Source organism: Haematobia irritans, chromosome 1 (genome assembly GCF_050003625.1).
Source record: "Haematobia irritans isolate KBUSLIRL chromosome 1, ASM5000362v1, whole genome shotgun sequence".
Taxonomy (NCBI): Eukaryota; Metazoa; Arthropoda; class Insecta; order Diptera; family Muscidae; genus Haematobia; species Haematobia irritans.
In genome coordinates this window covers 118,954,711-118,975,534 of record NC_134397.1, presented here as the reverse complement: position 1 = coordinate 118,975,534, position 20,824 = coordinate 118,954,711, and the positions used below count along the sequence as shown (strand labels likewise).

Genomic DNA, 20,824 nt, shown 5'->3' with positions numbered 1-20,824 from the left:
TTATCGATGTGAAGGATATAATAAAATAAATATTCTAGTTGAAAGAAAGCCAAAGTTTTAATATAAAACTTACCAATTCTCTATTAAATTGTACGCTGAGGGGAAATATAAAAAATTGTCCAAATTTATATGGGTTACTCTGAAATTAAATATTTATTTTTTTACATAAAATAAAATTATTAAATAGGTTTCCAAAAAATCTAATGAAAAAAATAATAGTACGCATTAAAAAAACCAAATATTCTGGTTAACCCTAGATGACGACACGTAATTTCATTTTCGATTTAAAATGCATTTTAGTCTATTGGGAAATGGTAAATTTAAGTTATACTAATTCGACCGTTTTATGAAGCTTTGTTTTATACTAATTAAAACCAAATTGAATAAGAAAATAAATTCAAGTTTCGCTCACGATGAAAATTATAGCGTCTTGATGACGTTAATGTACAAAAACTAAGGATGGCTGTCCAGGGTTAAAAGAAAGTTAAAGAATACTTACCAATTCACTATTAAATTACTAGCAAAGGAGTACTAAAAATGTTTCCAAATTTTAAGGGGTTATTCTGAAATTAAATATTTGGTTTTTACATTAAAAATATTACATTCGTTTCCAAAAAATTTTATTAAAGAAATACTAAAATAAGGTATTAAAAACCTGTAATTTTGATGATCAAAAGGTAAATCTTCTAGTTGAAAGAAAGCCAATTTGTAAAAGAAAACTTACCAATTCTCTATTTTTTAACTTTGTTCAAATCCATCTGGAGTTGCTCTGAAATTAAATATTGCTTTTACAACAAAGAAAAATATTAAACTGGTATCCAAAAAAATTATTTAATAATAATATACATAAAAAATATTATTTTTAAAAGAAAACCATATTAAAAAACTACTTACCAATTTATGACTAAACTATACGCTGAGATATAACAAAAATTTTCCAAATTCATCTGGAATTGAATATTAATTTTTTACATTAAATAATAAAAATTTCAATACACTTTCAATTTCAACATATTTTCCTAAATATTCTAAATAACTTTTTTCTAAACCACCGATCATATATTAATAACTTTCATTTAAAAGGTTTAATAAACAAACACCAAAAATCCCAAATATTCCATGCCTTTATATTCCCTTGTTGCATACCTGCTTAAAAGATGCAACAACCCACGCCAACGCCAACTATACAACTGAAGCATGCCAAACAAAACCAAGCAAAGCCAAAACATTCCTACAACAACAAAAACACATGTGCCTTTATTGAAAACAACACCTCACCCAGCCAAATAAACCATCCGCGAATAACAAACACACACACACACACAAACCACTAAATGAACAAAAATAAAAACAACCCCACGCTCATGTATACACAACAAAACTCAAGTAACATCATCTTTACATTAATCACATTCCACTACGCCGATAAAGATCTCTGTACTACGCATTAGTTCATCGCATCTGCTGACAATTTACTCTAAGAATAATATTCGCAAAGGCACCCCAGTTTATGAACGATGTAACGTTTAACTTAAAATTTGCAAAATTTTCATGAACTGTTATCTACCATTTTTGACGAAAATGTCTATAAATTTAATTACATGTGAACTAAAAATATTTCATTGGGTAATTTTTTACCAACAATTATTAACTATAGGAATTGTCAGTAAGAAATTGCTATCCACTTTCAAGTTAATTTTTCGTAAAAAAATATTTTCTCATACAAAAAAATCTTATAGTAAATTGCACTTATTATTTACAAAATACTTTACATTTCACAAGTAGTTTTATAGCATGACAAACGAATTTTTAACTACCAGTTAAGAAATTTTTTAAGGAAATTTCCATCGTATTTTGTAGGCCATGAACTAAACGACTGCTACTTAGAATTTGTAAAATTTCCTTTCGAGTAGTTAATTTTCGTTGAAGATACGAAAAATGAACTAAAATTCTGGAAATTTCTTGTAATAAATTATTGTAAAAATCTTCTTAAATTTACGAGACACTTTTTTGTCTGTGTACTTGTATTCTCCGCTTCTTTGGCTCGGAATCAATACCAACATTTTTAAAGTAAAGACAAAATCTTTGGAACAGGGCATGCTTTTTATACCCTCCACCATAGGATGGGGGTATATTAACTTTGTCATTCCGTTTGTAACACATCGAAATATTGCTCTAAGACCCCATAAAGTATATATATTCTGGGTCGTGGTGAAATTCTGAGTCGATCTAAGCATGTCCGTCCGTCCGTCCGTCTGTCCGTCTGTCCGTCCGTCCGTCTGTCCGTCTGTCCGGCTGTCCGTCCGTCTGTGGAAATCACGCTAACTTCCGAACGAAACAAGCTATCGACTTGAAACTTGGCACAAGTAGTTGTTATTGATGTAGGTCGGATGGTATTGAAAATGGGCTATATCGGACCTCGTTTACGTATAGCCCCCATATAAACCGATCCCCAAATTTGGCTTGGGGAGCCTCCCGGAGCAGCAAAATTCATCCGATCCGGTTGAAATTTGGTACGTGGTCTTAGTATATGGTCTCTAACAACCATGCAAAAATTGGTCCATATCGGTCCATAATTATATATAGCCCCCATATAAACCGATCCCCAGATTTGACCTCCGGAGCCTCTTGGAGGGGCAAAATTCATCCGATCCGATTGAAATTTGGTACCTGATGTAAGTATATGGTCTCTAACAATCATGCAAAAATTGGTCCATATCGGTCCATAATTATATATAGCCCCCATATAAACCGATCCCCAGATTTGACCTCCGGAGACTTTTGGAGGGGCAAAATTCATCCGATCCGGTTGAAATTTGGTACCTGATGTTAGTATACGGCCTCTAACTACCAAGCAAAAATTGGTCCATATCGGTCCATAATTATATATAGCTCCCATATAAACCGATCCCCAGATTTGACCACCGGAGCCTCTTGGTGGGGCAAAATTCATCCGATCCGGTTGCAATTTGGTACCTGATGTTAGTTTACGGCCTCTAATAACCATGCAAAAATTGGTCCATATCGGTCCATAATTATATATATCCCCCATATAAACCGATCCCCAGATTTGACCTCCGGAGCCTATTGGAAGAGCAAAATTCATCCGATCCAGTTGAAATTTGGTACATGGTGTTAGTATATGGTCTCTAACAACCATGCAAAAATTGGTCCATATCGGTCCATAATTATATATAGTTCCCATATAAACCGTCCCCAGATTTGACGTCCGGAACCTCTTGGAGGAGCAAAAGTCATCCGATACGGTTGAAATTTGGTACATTTTGTCAATATATGGCCTCTAACAGCCATGTAAAAATTGGTCCATATCGGTCTTTAGTTATATATAGCCGATGACTTATTACACAAAAATTGGTCCATATCGCCAAAAATAATCTACCAAAACTTTATTTCCATAGAAAATTTTGTCAAATTTTATTACTATAGAAAGTTTTGTCAAAATTTCATTTCTATAGAAAGTTTTGTCAAAAGTTTATTTCTATACAAATGTTTGTCAAAATTTTATTTCCATAGAAAATTTTGTCAAAATTTTATTTCTATAGAAAATTTTGTAATCTACCAAAACTTTATTTCCATAGAAAATTTTTGTCAAATTTTATTACTATAGAAAGTTTTGTTAAAATTTCATTTCTATAGAAAGTTTTGTCAAAAGTTTATTTCTATAGAAATGTTTGTCAAAATTTTATTTCTATAGAAAATTTTGTAAAAAATTTATTTCTGTAGAAAATTTTGTCAACATTTTATTTCTATACAAAATTTTGTCAAGATTTTATTTCTATACAAAATTTTGTCAACATTTTATTTCTATAGAAATTTTTGTCAAAATTGTATTGCTATAGAAAATTTTGTCAACATTTTACTTCCATCGAAAATTTTGTCAACATTTTATTTCTATAGAAAATTTTGTCAAGTTTTTATTTCTATAGAAAATTTTGTCAAATTTTTATTTCTATAGAAAATTTTGTCAAAATTTTATTTCTATAGAAATTTTTGTCAAGGTTTCATTTCTATAGAAAATTTTGTCAAAATTTTATTTCTATAGAAAATTTTGTCAAACTAGATTATATACGTATTTAATCGGCCTTTTTTTGTTTAATATATACCCCGTATGGGCTAACTTACAATTTAGAAGACAGTGTTAAAAAGTTTTACGATACCTTGCCATCGGCAAGTGTTATCGCAACCCAAGTAATTCCATTGTGGATGACAGCCTTTAGTAGAAGTTCCTACGCAATCCATGGTGGAGGGTACATAAGATTCGGCCTGGCCGAACTTACGGCCGTATATACTTGTTTCAGTTTACATTTGATGAGAGGTGAATATTTTGATCTGCTGAATTCGAAAAAAATTATGGAACAGTTTTTGAGATATCCCATTTTTTTAGTTTTTGGCTCTTTTTTCACTAAACAAATTATATCTCGAGTTAGAAATGTCCGATTATATCCTTATTGATTGTGAAAGGTATTGAGATGACAAACAATCGTGCATAATTGGATCTGTACACCGAAAAAAAAGTTTACTATTTTTTATGAAAAATGAACTAACCCATAGTAAGAATGACCATGATTTGGCGCCAAAGATTTTTTTCATCTAGATAAGTTCATGATTTTCTTATAAATTAGTTCATGTAAAGGGTGATTTGTTAAGAGCTTGATAACTTTTTAAAAAAAAAACGCATAAAATTTGCAAAATCTCATCGGTTCTTTATTTGAAACGTTAGATTGGTCCATGACATTTACTTTTTGAAGATAATTTCATTTAAATGTTGACCGCGGCTGCGTCTTAGGTGGTCCATTCGGAAAGTCCAATTTTGGGCAACTTTTTCGAGCATTTCGGCCGGAATAGCCCGAATTTCTTCGGAAATGTTGTCTTCCAAAGCTGGAATAGTTGCTGGCTTATTTCTGTAGACTTTAGACTTGACGTAGCCCCACAAAAAATAGTCTAAAGGCGTCAAATCGCATGATCTTGGTGGCTAACTTACCGGTCCATTTCTTGAGATGAATTGTTCTCCGAAGTTTTCCCTCAAAATGGCCATAGAATCGCGAGCTGTGTGGCATGTAGCGCCATCTTGTTGAAACCACATGTCAACCAAGTTCAGTTCTTCCATTTTTGGCAACAAAAAGTTTGTTAGCATCGAACGATAGCGATCGCCATTCACCGTAACGTTGCGTCCAACAGCATCTTTGAAAAAATACGGTCCAATGATTCCACCAGCGTACAAACCACACCAAACAGTGCATTTTTCGGGATGCATGGGCAGTTCTTGAACGGCTTCTGGTTGCTCTTCACTCCAAATGCGGCAATTTTGCTTATTTACGTAGCCATTCAACCAGAAATGAGCCTCATCGCTGAACAAAATTTGTCGATAAAAAAAGCGGATTTTCTGCCACTGATTTTGGTAATAAAATTCAATGATTTGCAAGCGTTGCTCGTTAGTAAGTCTATTCATGATGAAATGTCAAAGCATACTGAGCATCTTTCTCTTTGACACTATGTCTGAAATCCCACGTGATCTGTCAAATACTAATGCATGAAAATCCTAACCTCAAAAGAATCACCCTTTATTACATCGTATTTTAGTTCATTATTACTATGCTGTGGGAAGAATATAGTTAAACTCATTCAAAATATTCCTGCTATCCGGAAAAATTAACAATTTTTTGGGAAACCTGTATTAAGAAATTGGTTTGAAATAAACTGTTTGCCGGTATAATTTTCAAAAAAGTTGAGAAATTGAGTAATCAAAGGTACAACAAGCCTGTATACAACTTAGAAATTTTTCGTACAAAACAAGTCAATTTTCTATAACCACCAGTATTTTATTTCAAAAAATTATTATTATATTACACAAAACTATGGCTTATGATATACAATAAAGGAAATATTTTTATTAGTACGTTGGACGCATTTACTTGTCGGTAGTTAGTAATTGCTTCTAATTAATTTAAATTTCCATGTTTTCAATTGAATTGTCCAATTTCATCGATTTTGGCTAACTTTTGTTGGGCGGATTTGGCTTATAAGCATCTGAAATTGCAAAGTTATACAAAATATAAGAAAAATATTATTAATTAATTAATTCTATCGTTCATATTGATCTTTAACTTACGGTTTTCAAGAGTATTTCCTAGAGCCAATAAGGATATCAGCTTAATTAGTATTAAACAGTAAGAATATTCAAAAAAATACCATTACGAGACCTGTCTACCTGCAAGTGAAAAAAATTATTTTTAATAAATTGAAATTTTGGTTTTATTAAAAACGGACAAAATACCGTTTATAGAAAAACTTACCACATTGAAAAATCCATCCAGTAGGTACATTTTTGGAATCATATCCATGGACAAATGGGACGTTATTGAAATTATTCTCAGAATATATTTGAAATAAAAAATATTCTAAAATTAGACATAATTTCCACTTGTCAGTATAGCATTTAGTATTTAAGGTGGATATTAAGTTCGAGTTTAGCGGCTAAAATTGCAATTTCCATGATAAGTTTTCTTTAATAATCCATTATAACAAATAATCTTTATAAAAAACTTGATTTGGGCTATTCTCCATCAAGTTATATTTAAATTTGTATCGAAGACGTATAATTTTATACTTTGCTTAGTGATTTATTTTTAATTTTAGCGGCTAAACTCGAACTTAGTACTCACCTGTAGGAATTGCTGTAACATAAAAAATATAGATTAAAAAAAAATGGTTGCTTCTCAACCTGTGATCCAGATGTAGAATAAATATAAATCATCCTATTACCACTCATGTTGTATATTTTTTATGTAAATCAATTTAAAATCCGCACTAATTTTAAACTAACATATTAACAGAAATATACAGTTCCTTAATCTGTTATTTTTTTTTTTATCAATAAAAAGCGTTTTTGATTCCTCTAACATCACATCATTCACTTCTCAGTTTCTAAAATGTTTCGAAATAAATGTATTTTCATTAATAAATACCAATACCGCACGTACAATTTTGCAAAATTAAATCCACGTGTGCACTTCATAAATGCATCAACATAACTGAATGCAACAATAAAACTCAAAGCCACAAATAGTCATAAGGGATACATACCTGCCGTAAAGAAAAACAACTCCACACACACACACGATCCCTTTCTGATCTTGCTATTGCAAAAAAACAACTCTCACCACAAAAGATACCAACAACACACAAGGAACATTCCATTGTCTCTAGAATCAAAACAACCAACAACAGCATAAATGACGCAATAACAAACACAAACAATCATACGAGATATACACAAAATGTCTCTAAAAACTCCCTCGCATGATGCACTCACATTTTCCAGTAGCACGTTTACTGATTAGTTGGAATTCTATCTATAAGTTAAGGTAAAATATATACCAAATCTATGAGGAATCTATAAAAATTATATACACCTGTCAAGGATTATATTAACTAATTTTTATTCTATTTTAACTAAAATGTTCAATGTGAGTAAAAACACTCCAACATATAATAAAAAGGGAAATAATCTGTAGGTAGTCATCGTACGAATCGGTAATGTCTTTAAGTTAATTTTTACTACAAACATTTTTTTCCATACAAAATTTTTTCTTAGTAAATTGTCCACATTTCGTAGTAAGATTTTTATATTGCCCATGTATTTTTATAATAGAATCAACGATGCATTAACTACTGTGTTGGAAATTTATTTAAGGAAAAATCCTTCCCATTTCGTAGTTAGTGAACTAAAAAACATTTGCTGAATTTTTATAAGTTTTGCTTTAGCTAAGTTAATTTTCGTTGTGGATACGAAAAATGAACTATATTACAGTAAATTTGTTGAACTATGTGGAAGTCAAAATGGTCCTTAAATTTACAAGACACTTTTTTTTCTGTGTAATAAGTCAAGTGGTTCGATGCAAAAAGGGCAAATTTGCAAAACAAAAATCATGTTTAACTGTGACCCTTTTCCGCCGGAAAAGTACAAATCATTGAAAAAACGTCCGTCCATTTTTTAATTTTTTTTTATATTCAGCAGATCAAAATACATAAGAAAAGTCACATCTCATCAAATGTAAATTTTCAGTGTAAACTAGTGTTATTAGATTCAACCTAATTCATGATATTTGTAGCGATTTTTGTGAATGAGTGTAGGCAGCATTGTACATTGCTTTCCCTGAAAAGGACATGTCATCCAAATACAAGACAAATTGGTTTTATTTATTTCTTGGCGTGGTTGTTTTGTTTTCTTACTTTAGATTTCATGAGGGGGTAAAATATCATTGAGTGGATGAGTGTTGGTATATCAGAATATCAAATGAGAGTCTGGGATGTCCAAACCCAAAGTAACATAGGAATAATTATAATTGGGATGTAACTAACTATAGTGCATTGGTTAGTATGGCTGCCGTGCAAAGGGTCATGGGATCCATCCTAGTTTTTACCGGAATCGACTATAAAATGAGGTCTCTTGTCATTAAGCTAAACATGGAATCGTGCAGCACTCATTGATAAGGGAGAAGTCCACCAACCAGTGCTGCCGCTACTACTTCAATCGAAGTATTTTGCTTCATTTTCACAAAATTTACTTCGTCACTCCTTCTTCCAAAAATCTGCTTCACTTTTTGTTCTGCTTCAAATTATTAAATTTTTCCTCATATTACCTAATTGTTTTTCCTATTCCTTTAATTACGATGAACATAGCGGTTTTAATCATTCAATTATTAACCGATGTGGACCAATTTTTGCATAGTTGTTAGAGACCATATACATACACCATGTACCAAATTTCTGCCGGATCGGATGAAATTTGATTCTCTTAGAGGCTCCGCAAGCCAAATCGGAGGATCAGTTTAATTATGGACCGATGTGGACCAATTTTTGCATGGTTGTTAGAGATCATATGCTGAAACCATGTACCAAATTTCAGCTGGATCGAATGAAATTTGCTTCTCTTAGAGTCCCCGCAAGCCAAATTTGGGGGTCCGTTTATATGGGGGCTATACGTAAAATGGGACCGATATGGCCCATTTGCAATACCATCCGACCTACATCAATAACAACTACTTGTGCCAAGTTTCAAGTCGATAGCTTCTTTCATTCGGAAGTTAGCGTGATTTCAACAGACGGACGGACATGCTCAGATCGACTCAGAATTTCACCATAACCCAGAATATATATACTTTATGGGGTCTTAGAGTAATATTTCGATGTGTTACAAACGGAATGATAAAGTTAATATACCGCCATCCTATGGTGGAGGGTATAATAAAATGAATTCTATTGTTTTGTTTTCAAAAAGGTATGCTACTTCAATTTTATTCAATCTACTCCACTTTTTTCCAAAATCTACTTCACTCAATTTTTCACTAGCGGCAGCACTGCCACCAACTGTAATGTCACAATTAACAAAATAGTCCGATTGAGCATAAAATAACGGACTGCCATTAATATTGTCGTAAGCAGCCACAAAATTTTCATACCCTCTACCATAGGATGGGGGTATACTAACTTTGTATACTGCCACCGTGGTGCAATGGTTAACATGCCCGCCTTGCATACATAAGGTCATGGGTTCGATTCCTGCTTCGACCGAACACTAAAAAGTTTTTCTGCGGTGGATTATCCCACCTCAGTAATATTGGTGACATTTCTGAGTGTTTCAAAGCTTCTCTCAGTGGTTTCACTCCAATGTGGAACGTCGTTCGAACTCGGCTATCAAAAGGAGGTCCCTTGTCATTGAGCTTAACATGGAATCGGGCAGCACTCAGTGATAAGAGAGAAGTTCACCACTGTGGTATCACAATGGGCTGAATAGTCTAAGTGTCCCTGATACATTGGGCTGCCACCTAACCTAACCTATCTGTGTCATTCCGATTGTAACACATCGAATTATTGGTATTGAACCCCATAATGTATATACAGTGCTGTTCAAAACATTTGCAACTAGCCCTACCATAAATTTAATCTACGTATATCTCCAATAATAAGAATTTTAAATTTTAGGTTCCACTTAAAAAATAATCTTTATGTGGTGGTATTTCCAAATTCTTAATGAGCATATGAATGGGCGGTTATAAAGTATTGATATTTCCCAAAAGATAAAGAATCGTATGATCCCTGCAATTTTTCTTCTTTAATAGACATAACTTGTTGTATTTTTACCTGAAATAGTTATAAGGACCTAAACGTTCAAAAAGGGTATTGTAGGAATATCGTTTAGTTCATTGTCTAATTTGGTCATAAACTCATCGTCATAGGCCTTTATTCTCTATTTTGGGAATAATTCAATAAAATGACCGACAATAAATATAATCAACATATTAAAAAGCAAAATAAGGTTGATTTTAAAGTTGGGATATCACAAAAATGAATTTCGGAAGAGTACAATGACCACAAATCAACTGCGTCTCGAGATACAAACACACTAACGCTAAACTTAAAACTAGAAGTGCCCATATGTTATAGGTATTTTTAGTTAATGTGGTATCACAATGGACTGAAGAGTCTAAGTGAGCCTGAATCTTAATCGGGCTGCCACATTAACCTCCCTAACGCTATGGGCAGAGCTGAAAGAAAGCGTAAGACTATGCCAAATGAAGATCGTAAATTAAAAAAAAAAAAATAAAAAACAATTCTCTTACATATCATCTAAAGAAGTCAAAAACTTACGTCAACTGGATATATCAACCATAACGATCGCGCATTAGACGATGGAGTGCGTTTGTACAAAAATGTGAAAACCCACTAATTTCCAAGAAAAATAGGTTAGCGCGCCCTTAATTTTCACAAAAATACCTTAAATGGCTTTAGTAGCAGAGAAAATGTGTTAATTTTCCTACGAATCAAAGTTTAACTAGCATGGTTCGGATAGGAGAATTTTAGTACGAAGACCCAAAGAAACGTCTTAATCCAATTAAGGTAGTACTGTAAATTAGAAGATATAAAATCTTGCTGTACTAGCGCCACAAAAAAGCAATAAATAAAATAAATAAAAATGTTCCGTCAATCGTGGTTGAGGCAAATCGGATAAAATTGCGGTGTTTCGTAGTCAAATCGGGAGATCGGTCTATATGGGGGTATATCAAATTCGATTGATACGCCCAATATACGGCTTACTTATTTGTGGGCCCAAAATACCTCTTGATTTTGAATTTCAGGCAAATGACATAAAAGTTGAGATGTCTACAAACTCAAGAGGTCAACTCTGGAGATCGGTATGTAGGAGATAAATACGAAAACATGAACCGATGCGGGGTCTAGAACCAAACCGTGGACCTATACACGTCATATTCGGCACACTTATTTATGAACCCAATATACTTCTCGATTTTGAATTTCAAGCAGATCGGATAAAAGTTCGGATGTCTAGATGCTCAAAAAGTCAAATCGGGATATAGGGCTATATGAAGGCTAAACTAAACCTGGGTCCTATACACATCATATTCGGCACACACTTTTATGTACCCAAAATACATTTAGATTTTTAATTACATGTACATCGGATAAAAACTGCGGTGTCTAGAAGCCCAAGAAGTGAAAATAGAAGATCGGGTTATATGGGGGCTATACCAAAACATAAACCGATACACACCATTTTCGACACACCTATTTGTGGTTCAAAACTACCTCTAGATTTTCAATTTTAGGCAAATCAAATAAAAACTACCGTTTCTAGAAGACCAAGAAGTAAACTTGGAAGTTCGGTCCATATGGGGGCTATTCTAAAACATGGACCGATACACACAATTTTCGGCACACCTATTTGTGGTTTAAAAATACCCCTTAATTTCCAATTTTAGGCAAATCGAATAAAAACTATGGTTTCTAAAAGCCCAAGACCCCAAAGCGGGGGATCGGTTTATATAGGAGCTTTATCAAAACCTGGACCTATGTAGCCCATCTTGGAACTAGACCTGCGTGCAGACAAACGACGAAACTGTGCCATATTTCAGGACGATAGCGCCATTATTGAAAACTGTAGCGTTATTACAACAGACGGACAGACTTTATATCGCCTTAGAATTTCTCCCTGATCAAGAATACATATACTTTATAAAGTCGGAAATCGATATGTTATTTCGATGTGTTACAAACGGAATGACAAACTTATTATACCCCCATCACTAAAGTGATCAAAAACCCGGTTTTTTTAAAGTCGGGTTTTCTCGGTTCTAAAAACCCGGACCATTTTTTATAACCAGTGGGCTGTGTTAAAAAAAAATAACCGGCACAATTGGTACAACCGGTTTTTCCCAAAGGTAGCAAAAACGCCTAATATAATATAAATGAAGGAAAAATACTCAAATGTTTTAATGTAAAAATTAAATTCCTTGGTTTTAATTGCAGTACCAATACCGTAGACAAACATTAAAATGTTGAATTTTTAATTTTTTGTTTTCATATGCTTTTTGTGAATATTTGGGAGCCATCGTGGTGCAATGGTTAGCATGCCCGCCTTACATACACAAGGTCGTGGGTTCGATTCCTGCTTCGACCGAACACCAAAAAGTTTTTCAGCGGTGGATTATCCCACCTAAGTAATGCTGGTGACATTTCTGAGGGTTTCAAAGCTTCTCTAAGAGGTTTCATTGCAATGTGGAACGCCGTTCGGACTCGGCTATAAAAATGAGGTCCCTTGTCATTGAGCTTAACATGGAATCGGGCAGCACTCAGTGATAAGAGAGAAGTTCACCAATGTGGTATCACAATGAACTGAATAGTTAGGTGGCAGCCTGATACATCGGGCTGCCACCTAACCTATGAAGTTACTCCCCAAATTGAAGTAAGGATGCCTTTTAGACACAGTTCTCTTTTAAAGTTTTTGAGTTGTGCGTACTTTATTATTACACTAAAAAAAAAGTTTATTTGCATCCAAAGATTTTGACCTTCCTTTCAGGATTTTGGTATTTATTCCGAGCCAAAGAATGTCCTTATCTTTAAAATAAGGAACAAATGTCCTTATCTTTAAAATAAGGACATTTGTTGCGACCTATCTGGCTTTAAATCTAAGATCTAAAAATTAAAACTAGGATCCAGATCTCATTTATCGAATTTTCATTCTATTTTTCCGGTATATTAATAAAGCTATTCACGTACAAACAAATGCCAGATTAGGGAGCCACCGTGGTGCAATGGTTAGCATGCCCGACTTGCATGCACAAGGTCGTGGGTTCGATTCCTGCTTCGACCGAACACCAAAAAGTTTTTCAGCGGTCGATTATCCCACCTCAGTAATGCTGGTGACATTTCTGAGGGTTTCAAAGCTTCTCTAAGTGGTTTCACTGGAATGTGGAACGCCGTTCGGACTCGGCCATAAAAAGGAGGTCCCTTGTCATTGAACTTAACATTGAATCGGGCAGCACTCAGTGATAAGAGAGAAGTTCTCCAATGTGGTATCACAATGGACTGAATAGTATAAGTGAGCCTGATACATCGGGCTGCCACCTAACCTAACCAAACCTAAATGCCAGATTAAAAATCCAAATTATGACGGATACTTCGAAGTAAAAAATATTTTCTTAATTCCCAAAAAAAACGTTAAACCAAAGATGCTAAATCCTCAAAGTAAATCTATTTGAAGCATATTTAAGTATATATAAAGCATAAGTATATTTGAAGCATTTTTATCTTAAATCTAAAGATTCAATATTTCAGTAAGGACGATTTCTTTAAATCAAAAATGTGTTTCTTTACTTTAAGGAAAATTTGCCTTAATTTAAAAACATGCAACTTAATCGAAGGGACGCAAATTTTCAAAATGCGTCTTCTTAATTTAATGAAAAAAATTTATGCAAAGATTATAATCTTTCTTTTAAATAAATTTCATTATTTTAAAGAAATTTGTCCTTAATAGTGTGTAAATTACGCATCCTAAAATTGGGTTGCGTATTAAAGATCACGTAAATATTTTGGTCAGTGTAGAATCAAATTTTAATTTATTCGTTTTTTCTAGCTTTTTTTCATGTGCTATTAAAGTTAGCGAAAACTTAAATTTCTAAATTCAGACCTGATTTCAAGTAGAGGATAAGCTAGGTTTCAAATAAAAATGTCTTTAAAGTAAATTGATAAAAAACAGCAATAATGGTTGAAGAATAAAAAATATTTTAAGGACATGAAATCTTTCGCCTCACGTTAATTCTTTTTTGAGTGCAGTTGTTGGGGCTCATATTCATACACGCAAAGAAAAAAAACGTTTGGAAAACGTGTACCGAAAACGTTTTTCTTTTGTTAGAGTTTTTTGAATTGCTTCGAAAATTTTAAACTTTTATCACCAAAAAAAATCGTTTGTTACAAAGTTTTTATTTTTTCAATAAAAAAAGTTATTTTTGAAACAACAACAGAGTCCATTTCGTTTATATCAAACACTCTTCTTTTCTGACTTTTGGTCTTTAATAAAACACATTTTACAGTTCAAAATTTAATATAGTACAATGTAATGTTGAACATTTTTTTCGGAATCTTCCGAACATATGTAGAATGTATGTAAAAAAAAAAAAAAAAAACTTTGGTCGAAGCAGGGATCGAACCCACGACCCTTGGCATGAGAGTCAGACGTAGCAACCACTGCTCCACGGTGCCAAACTAAATGTTTGTTTCTGTTAAATAAACTTTGTTTATTCGGTTCGTGGGCGCCGCAAGCTATGCTATATAAATATAACTTATATGGATATTTATCTCTTGATGACCATAACAGGTACATAGCTCAGTGGTTAGTGTGTTGGCTTACAAAGTGCATGGTCCGCGGTTCGATTCTCCGTCCAGGCGAAAGGTAAAAAAATTTTAAAAATTTATAAAATCGTATAATTTCTTCTACATTGTTTGTATTACAGAAAAAGGTGCTAAGAACTAAAAATCTTCGTGGAAGTGAGAAAGATGTGAGGGAAAATGCAATTAGCCAGAAAAAAAAATTTTTTTGAGTTAGTCTTTACATCCTGGAAAAGAATAAACGTTTATCACAAAAAGTATATACTTTTCTTCCAAATACACTTCCTTACAGCGAAAAGCAAATGAGAAACGAACTTTGTTTGTCTAAAATTTCGTTTGGGAGGAAAGAATTATTTTTTTGCGTGTAGCGGTCAAAAGAAATACCGAATATTAACGGGAAAATGTCCTAAAGACAGTTCTGAAGCCCTGGTTAGAAAATATCGGCCGCAGACCGCGGATATTCCAACAGGACTCAGCAACATCGCACTCAGAAAGGATCAACAAAGAATAACTTTAAAAAGGAGGTTTATCGCTTAATTTCTATCGCACAATTACACCGAAATTTCCGGGTGTTTAAATCTGTTGGACTTTTATATATAGGGGATACATATATATTATTCTGAACCGATTTTGTCCAAAATCAAGAGAGTTAAAAACACATGCTTGTACCAAATTTTAAGTCGATTGGGCTAAAAATGCAACCTAGACTTTGATCACAAAAATATATTCACAGACAGATGGACATCTCGTCTCCTTCAGAGTGTTGCAAAACATATGCACTAAGTTATAATACCTGGTTCCACAGTGTAGCGCAGGGTTTTAAAAAATACCAAAAACACCATTTTCTTCAACGATTCAATAGTAGATGAAGTGGTTAGGCTATTGTTCTCAAGGAGAAGGGCCCTAGGTGGGACTTACCAGAGAAGCAAAAACAAAAAACGTGACCAGACAAAACAAAAAAAAAATACCTAAATGTTTTGAATTGATTATTTGTCTTTATCAATGAATGCGAGTGGCTATCGAAAGGTGCGTGCTAGTGGCCAATGCGTGGTATCTGGACTTAAATACCCACAACCGCCACAACCCACACCACCACAATCACCATCTGCTATACAAACAAATAACAATGGTGTCATGTTGGCCGGCGAAAACCATTATTTTTTTATCAAACTTCAGGGGGAAGGAGGATGACATTTGCAACAATTTAATTATAAATAATTCATATTCGTGTTATTTATGGTAGATTCACATGAAATCCCTGGCCCTTTTCGGGGGTAGAAATCGATGGGTCAGGTATTCCAACGATGGGGTAAGGGGGTATTAAAGCTAAGCATTGATGGATACTAAAGTAGTCAATTGTTTTATTTTACCAACCCCACCACCCCCCAATTATATTACAGCTATAATAAAATAAAGGAAATTACTAAATTTTCTTTCCTGTGCTTTTTCTTCCTCTATTTTTGTTTTTTATAGGTATGAGTACTTCCCTGGCTTTTCCGGTGAAGAGATATGGAATCCTAACACAAATGTATCTGAAGATTGTCTTTTTATGAATATCTGGGCTCCAGCGAAGGCAAGATTACGACATGGTCGTGGAACCAATGGTGGTGAGGTGAGTATCCAAGCGAAAAAAATACAAAGTGCAACGGTTTTTTGTTAACAAAATATTTTCCCCCTCTTGTGTCTACCTTCTTCCCTGACAGCATTCATCTAAAACCGATCAGGATCATTTAATACATAGTGCAACACCACAGAATACCACAAATGGTTTGCCTATATTAATTTGGATTTATGGCGGTGGTTTTATGACTGGTTCAGCCACATTGGATATCTACAATGCGGAAATTATGTCCGCCGTGGGTAATGTGATCGTAGCCTCGTTTCAGTACCGTGTCGGTGCATTTGGTTTTCTACATCTTTCACCGGTCATGCCAGGTTTTGAAGAAGAAGCTCCCGGTAATGTCGGTCTATGGGATCAAGCATTGGCCTTGCGTTGGCTAAAAGAGAATGCCCGGGCATTTGGCGGTAATCCCGAATGGATGACCCTATTCGGTGAATCGGCTGGATCGAGTTCTGTCAATGCTCAGCTTATGTCGCCGGTAACGCGTGGTCTAGTTAAACGTGGCATGATGCAATCGGGTACCATGAATGCGCCTTGGAGTCATATGACCTCAGAGAAGGCGGTTGAAATAGGCAAAGCCCTAATCAACGATTGCAATTGTAATGCATCACTACTGCCGGTAAGTAAAAAAAATTGTCTCTACTAAGCCTTAAGAATATACAAATTTGAAAACCCAAATGAGATGATACTGATATTTTTTGACATTTTTGCTAAAAAATATACTTATAATAATTGCTGAGAAAATTAATCAATTTCTACAGAGAGTATGAAAGGAAAGAAAGGTTATTATTTAGTCTGGTTAGAGTAAAAGACGGAGCTGTGTTCGACCAGGGCGCAGGTCGTATATTTTCCATAATGGTATTTAACAAAAAGATGATAACAGTCATACGAGGATGGTTCGATAGGTGCTTATTTTACAAAAGCAAGTTATGGAAAATAGACGATTTATTTTCAAACCGAGGTATACAAAACAAGGATTCCGTAAAGGCAAAGTGGCACTGATACAAATCGGGAAGCTGTAATTTTTAGGGTAAATCCTGCAAAAACTTAACTAGTTATGTACTCCGGTTAAGCCCATCTCCCTAGGCGATATTGAAATTCCCTTTGGTGAGTGTTGAAAATACACTAAAAAAGCATACCCTGTTCCAAAGATTTTGTCTTTACACAAATGACTTACAAGCCAAATAAGCGGAGAATTGAAGTAAAATTATTTTAAGACATAATTCTCTTTTAAATTGGAGTTTTGCACACTTGCGTCTAAGAAACAAATTTTAGTTTATTTGTTTCGTTAGCTTTTGTCTTCGTATGCTATCAAAGTCCTTTAAAAACGACAACTTAAATTTCCAAATTGAATCTCGACTTCAAGTAGAAATTATGCTATGTTTCATGTAAAAAACGGCTTTAAAGTGTCGATAAACATGTCCTATTTTCTTTGTAGTCAAAATTCAAAATGCCAACAAATTTAAAGATTATTTAATTATGTTAATTGTGAAGAATTGAATTATTAAAGTTGGCCTTATACAAAAAATATGTTCTTTATGCTAGGATAACCAATTTTAAGTCGAATCACTTAACTATAAGACGAAAATGACTTTATTAAAAAGTTTATAGGCTTTTGGGAAAGTAAAAAGAAATTTCTACAAGAGAAATTGATCTTATTTTTCAAAATTTCGCATTCGTATTTAAGGACATAAAATCTGTTGCCTCACAACAACATTTTTGTCAGTGTACCTTGGACAGGAGGCCGAAATTTAAGCTTCATATTGAAGAAAGAGCGATAAAAGCAACGGTAAACTTGTACTCGTGCAAAGGCAGTAGCGAAAGAGTGGATATTAAAACCGAAAATTGCGCATTATTTGTACACGACAGTGGTTAGACTAATAATGCCATGTAGTATTGTGGCCGGCATTTCAGCAGCCTAAAAGTTTAGTTGAAGTTCACCGAATGGCGTGCTGGTATATCGTACACTGAAAAAAATATTGTCGTGAGGTCAAAGATTTCATGTCTTTAAAATACGAATACAAATTTTGCTTAGCATAGAAGACGCATTTCTCCAATATAACGTTTTTTTCCTTGTCCAAAAGTCGATAAACTTTTCAGTGAAGTCGTATTGTTCTTGTAATTAAGCGATTTCACTTAAAAATGACTATCATAACATGAAAGAAATAATGTTTCAGCTAAGGTCAACTTGACTTTAATAATTCAGAAAATTTCTTTAAATTTAATGAAATTGTCTTTAAATTTGTTGTCTTTTTGTATCTTGACAACAAAGCAAAAAATCGTTCAAATATAGGACATGTTTTTCAACACTTTATTTTACAGACGTTTTTTACTTGGAACATAGCATAATTTTTACTCGAAGTCAAGTCTTAATTTGGAAAATAAAGTTGTCGTTAACTCGTTTTTATAGCTTATGAGCAAAAAAAGCTGAAAAAGCGAAAAATTAAAATTTGTTTCCTAGAAGCAAGTACACAAAACCCAAATTTAAAAGAGAATAGTGTCTTAAAAGTATCCTTACTTGTATACTCCGCTTCTTTGGCTCGGAATCAATACCAAAAATTTTAAAGTAAAGACAAAATCTTTGGAACCGGGTATGCTTTTTTTCAGTGTAGGAACGGATTCCCTTAATGTCATGCTGTATTTATTGCCTTTAGTCATATTGACCAAACAGTCAGCTGAAACAACGGCTGTACGGTTGCGCGAGCTATCGCTGTGGTCGGAAGAAGGCACGGTCACAGTTCGGTCCCCAAAAGAACGCCAGATATGCATATATAATCAGACAGTCAACCTGCAATAAAATCCTTGCACTCTTTGATCCTAAAAGGCCTGTACTCTGTTCGGTTTTGTAATGGGCGTTTCACAAAAACATTCTTTTCTTAAAGAATTATTTCACAAATAATTTCAGAAATAAACATAGACCAATATTTTCAGAGAAAAAACTTTATTTATTTTTTATACAAAGGAATAAAGCATGCACTTGAAATTATAATTATTAAATAGTTATTTTGGTAGAGGAATGTTTCATAAATTTGTATACTCCATACTTTTACGCTTCAGTGTCAAATAATTGGTTTTGTTTTTTTTTTTTGTGATTCACTTGTAACTTCTTTGCATTCTCTCAGCTGAGGTATGTCATTCACAAATTTGTCATTGATGCACCATTCTAAACAGAAAAAAAAACAAATTAACATATTTTTTAAACATTTTCTCTTGCGTATTTTGTTTTTCTCACTCACTCGATTTATTTTTTTTAATCCACTTTTTGTTCTTCAATTATTTATTTCAATCCAAATTACTTTTTGTCCGCAGACGATGACACCAAAAGATAATCTTCCATTAATATTCTCACCGTCTATTTACTTTTCAATGATCTTTCTGTGTGGCGAATTTTTCATATATGCTTTTACACTAATGTTTGGCCCGATTTTTTGTACTTTTTTGTTATGAAGGTAGTAGTATGTACCAATGGAATATACTTATATACCATTTCCATATATAATTCTACTATTAACAATTTTTCACATACAAATAGAGAAATTGAAATAAATATATTCCAAAATGGCACAGAAAGGGACATATTATCCTTTAGGAGGATTTAAAAAAGGCAAAGGTTTTCAGATCACAAGATATGTCTAAGTCGATTTTTAAAATATATCTAATCGATAAAAGGAGATTACGATTTTGGCCACTATCAATCAAACAATTGGTAGCACCACTTTTCATGTCTATTTGACATTCTCCTTTTCCTTGTGGCTTATCGATTCTGGCAAGAAGATCGATATTTCTTTTGCCACTTCAAAATCACATACTTCCTTCTTCTTCGAGCCATCATTAAGAACAGATCTTTCTAAGTGAGTTTGTGGATAATAAAATTTTAAATTATCAATTTCATCATCGGAGAAAATTATTCAATTACGAGATTAATTTAATATAAATTACAAATTGATACCGAAATATATGCGTATTTCTGAAATTTCTCGGTAAGCTCTGAACAAAAGCGAAATTAAATGAGCTCTTACTAAATTAGATTAAATTTTAATAGGCAAATATCTGTGCTGCCAGGAAATATAATTTTTCATCGCAATTCTTGGTGTCATCATAAATTCTTCAAATTCGCTTATTTCTACAAAGTCGAACGAGATTTTGAAATCTATATTTTGCGGAAAATCTGGGCAAAGCACACTACCCACAGGGTAGTCGTGGCTTGAATTTTCACCGACAATCTTTTTGTTTGCACATGTGGAAATGCATGTTCTAAACCACTAAAAATATTCTACCACTAAACGACTAAAAATGTTTTACCACTGAATTACTGAAGATGACGTGAAATACAAAGAAATTTCCGATTAAACATATATTTTGTGGGATTGGCCGAAGGTACAAGTTTTGAAGAAGGCGTTTTGTTATCAAGTATTCCGTATTGCTTTAGACCAATCCTCGTTTGTGTATGCGATTTTGAAATGAGAAGCAGAGTACTTTTATGCTAAATTCCGAAAT

General features: G+C 33.5%; 1 protein-coding gene and 1 long non-coding RNA gene across 2 annotated transcripts in view; one reads left to right on the top strand and one right to left on the bottom strand.

Moving 5' to 3' along the window:
- Positions 1-20,824, top strand: part of Ace (Acetylcholine esterase) — a 414,922-nt gene that overhangs the window by 242,479 nt on the left and 151,619 nt on the right. The window contains 2 exon segments of the mRNA XM_075291477.1: positions 16,180-16,318; positions 16,410-16,946. Of these exon segments, the coding sequence (XP_075147592.1) occupies positions 16,180-16,318; positions 16,410-16,946 (676 nt within the window).
- LOC142221707 (uncharacterized) lies at positions 5,887-6,419 on the bottom strand. Its single transcript, XR_012718196.1, has 3 exons — positions 6,315-6,419; positions 6,131-6,229; positions 5,887-6,048 (listed from the first exon to the last, which is right to left on the bottom strand). It is a non-coding gene; the product is annotated as an uncharacterized LOC142221707 (long non-coding RNA).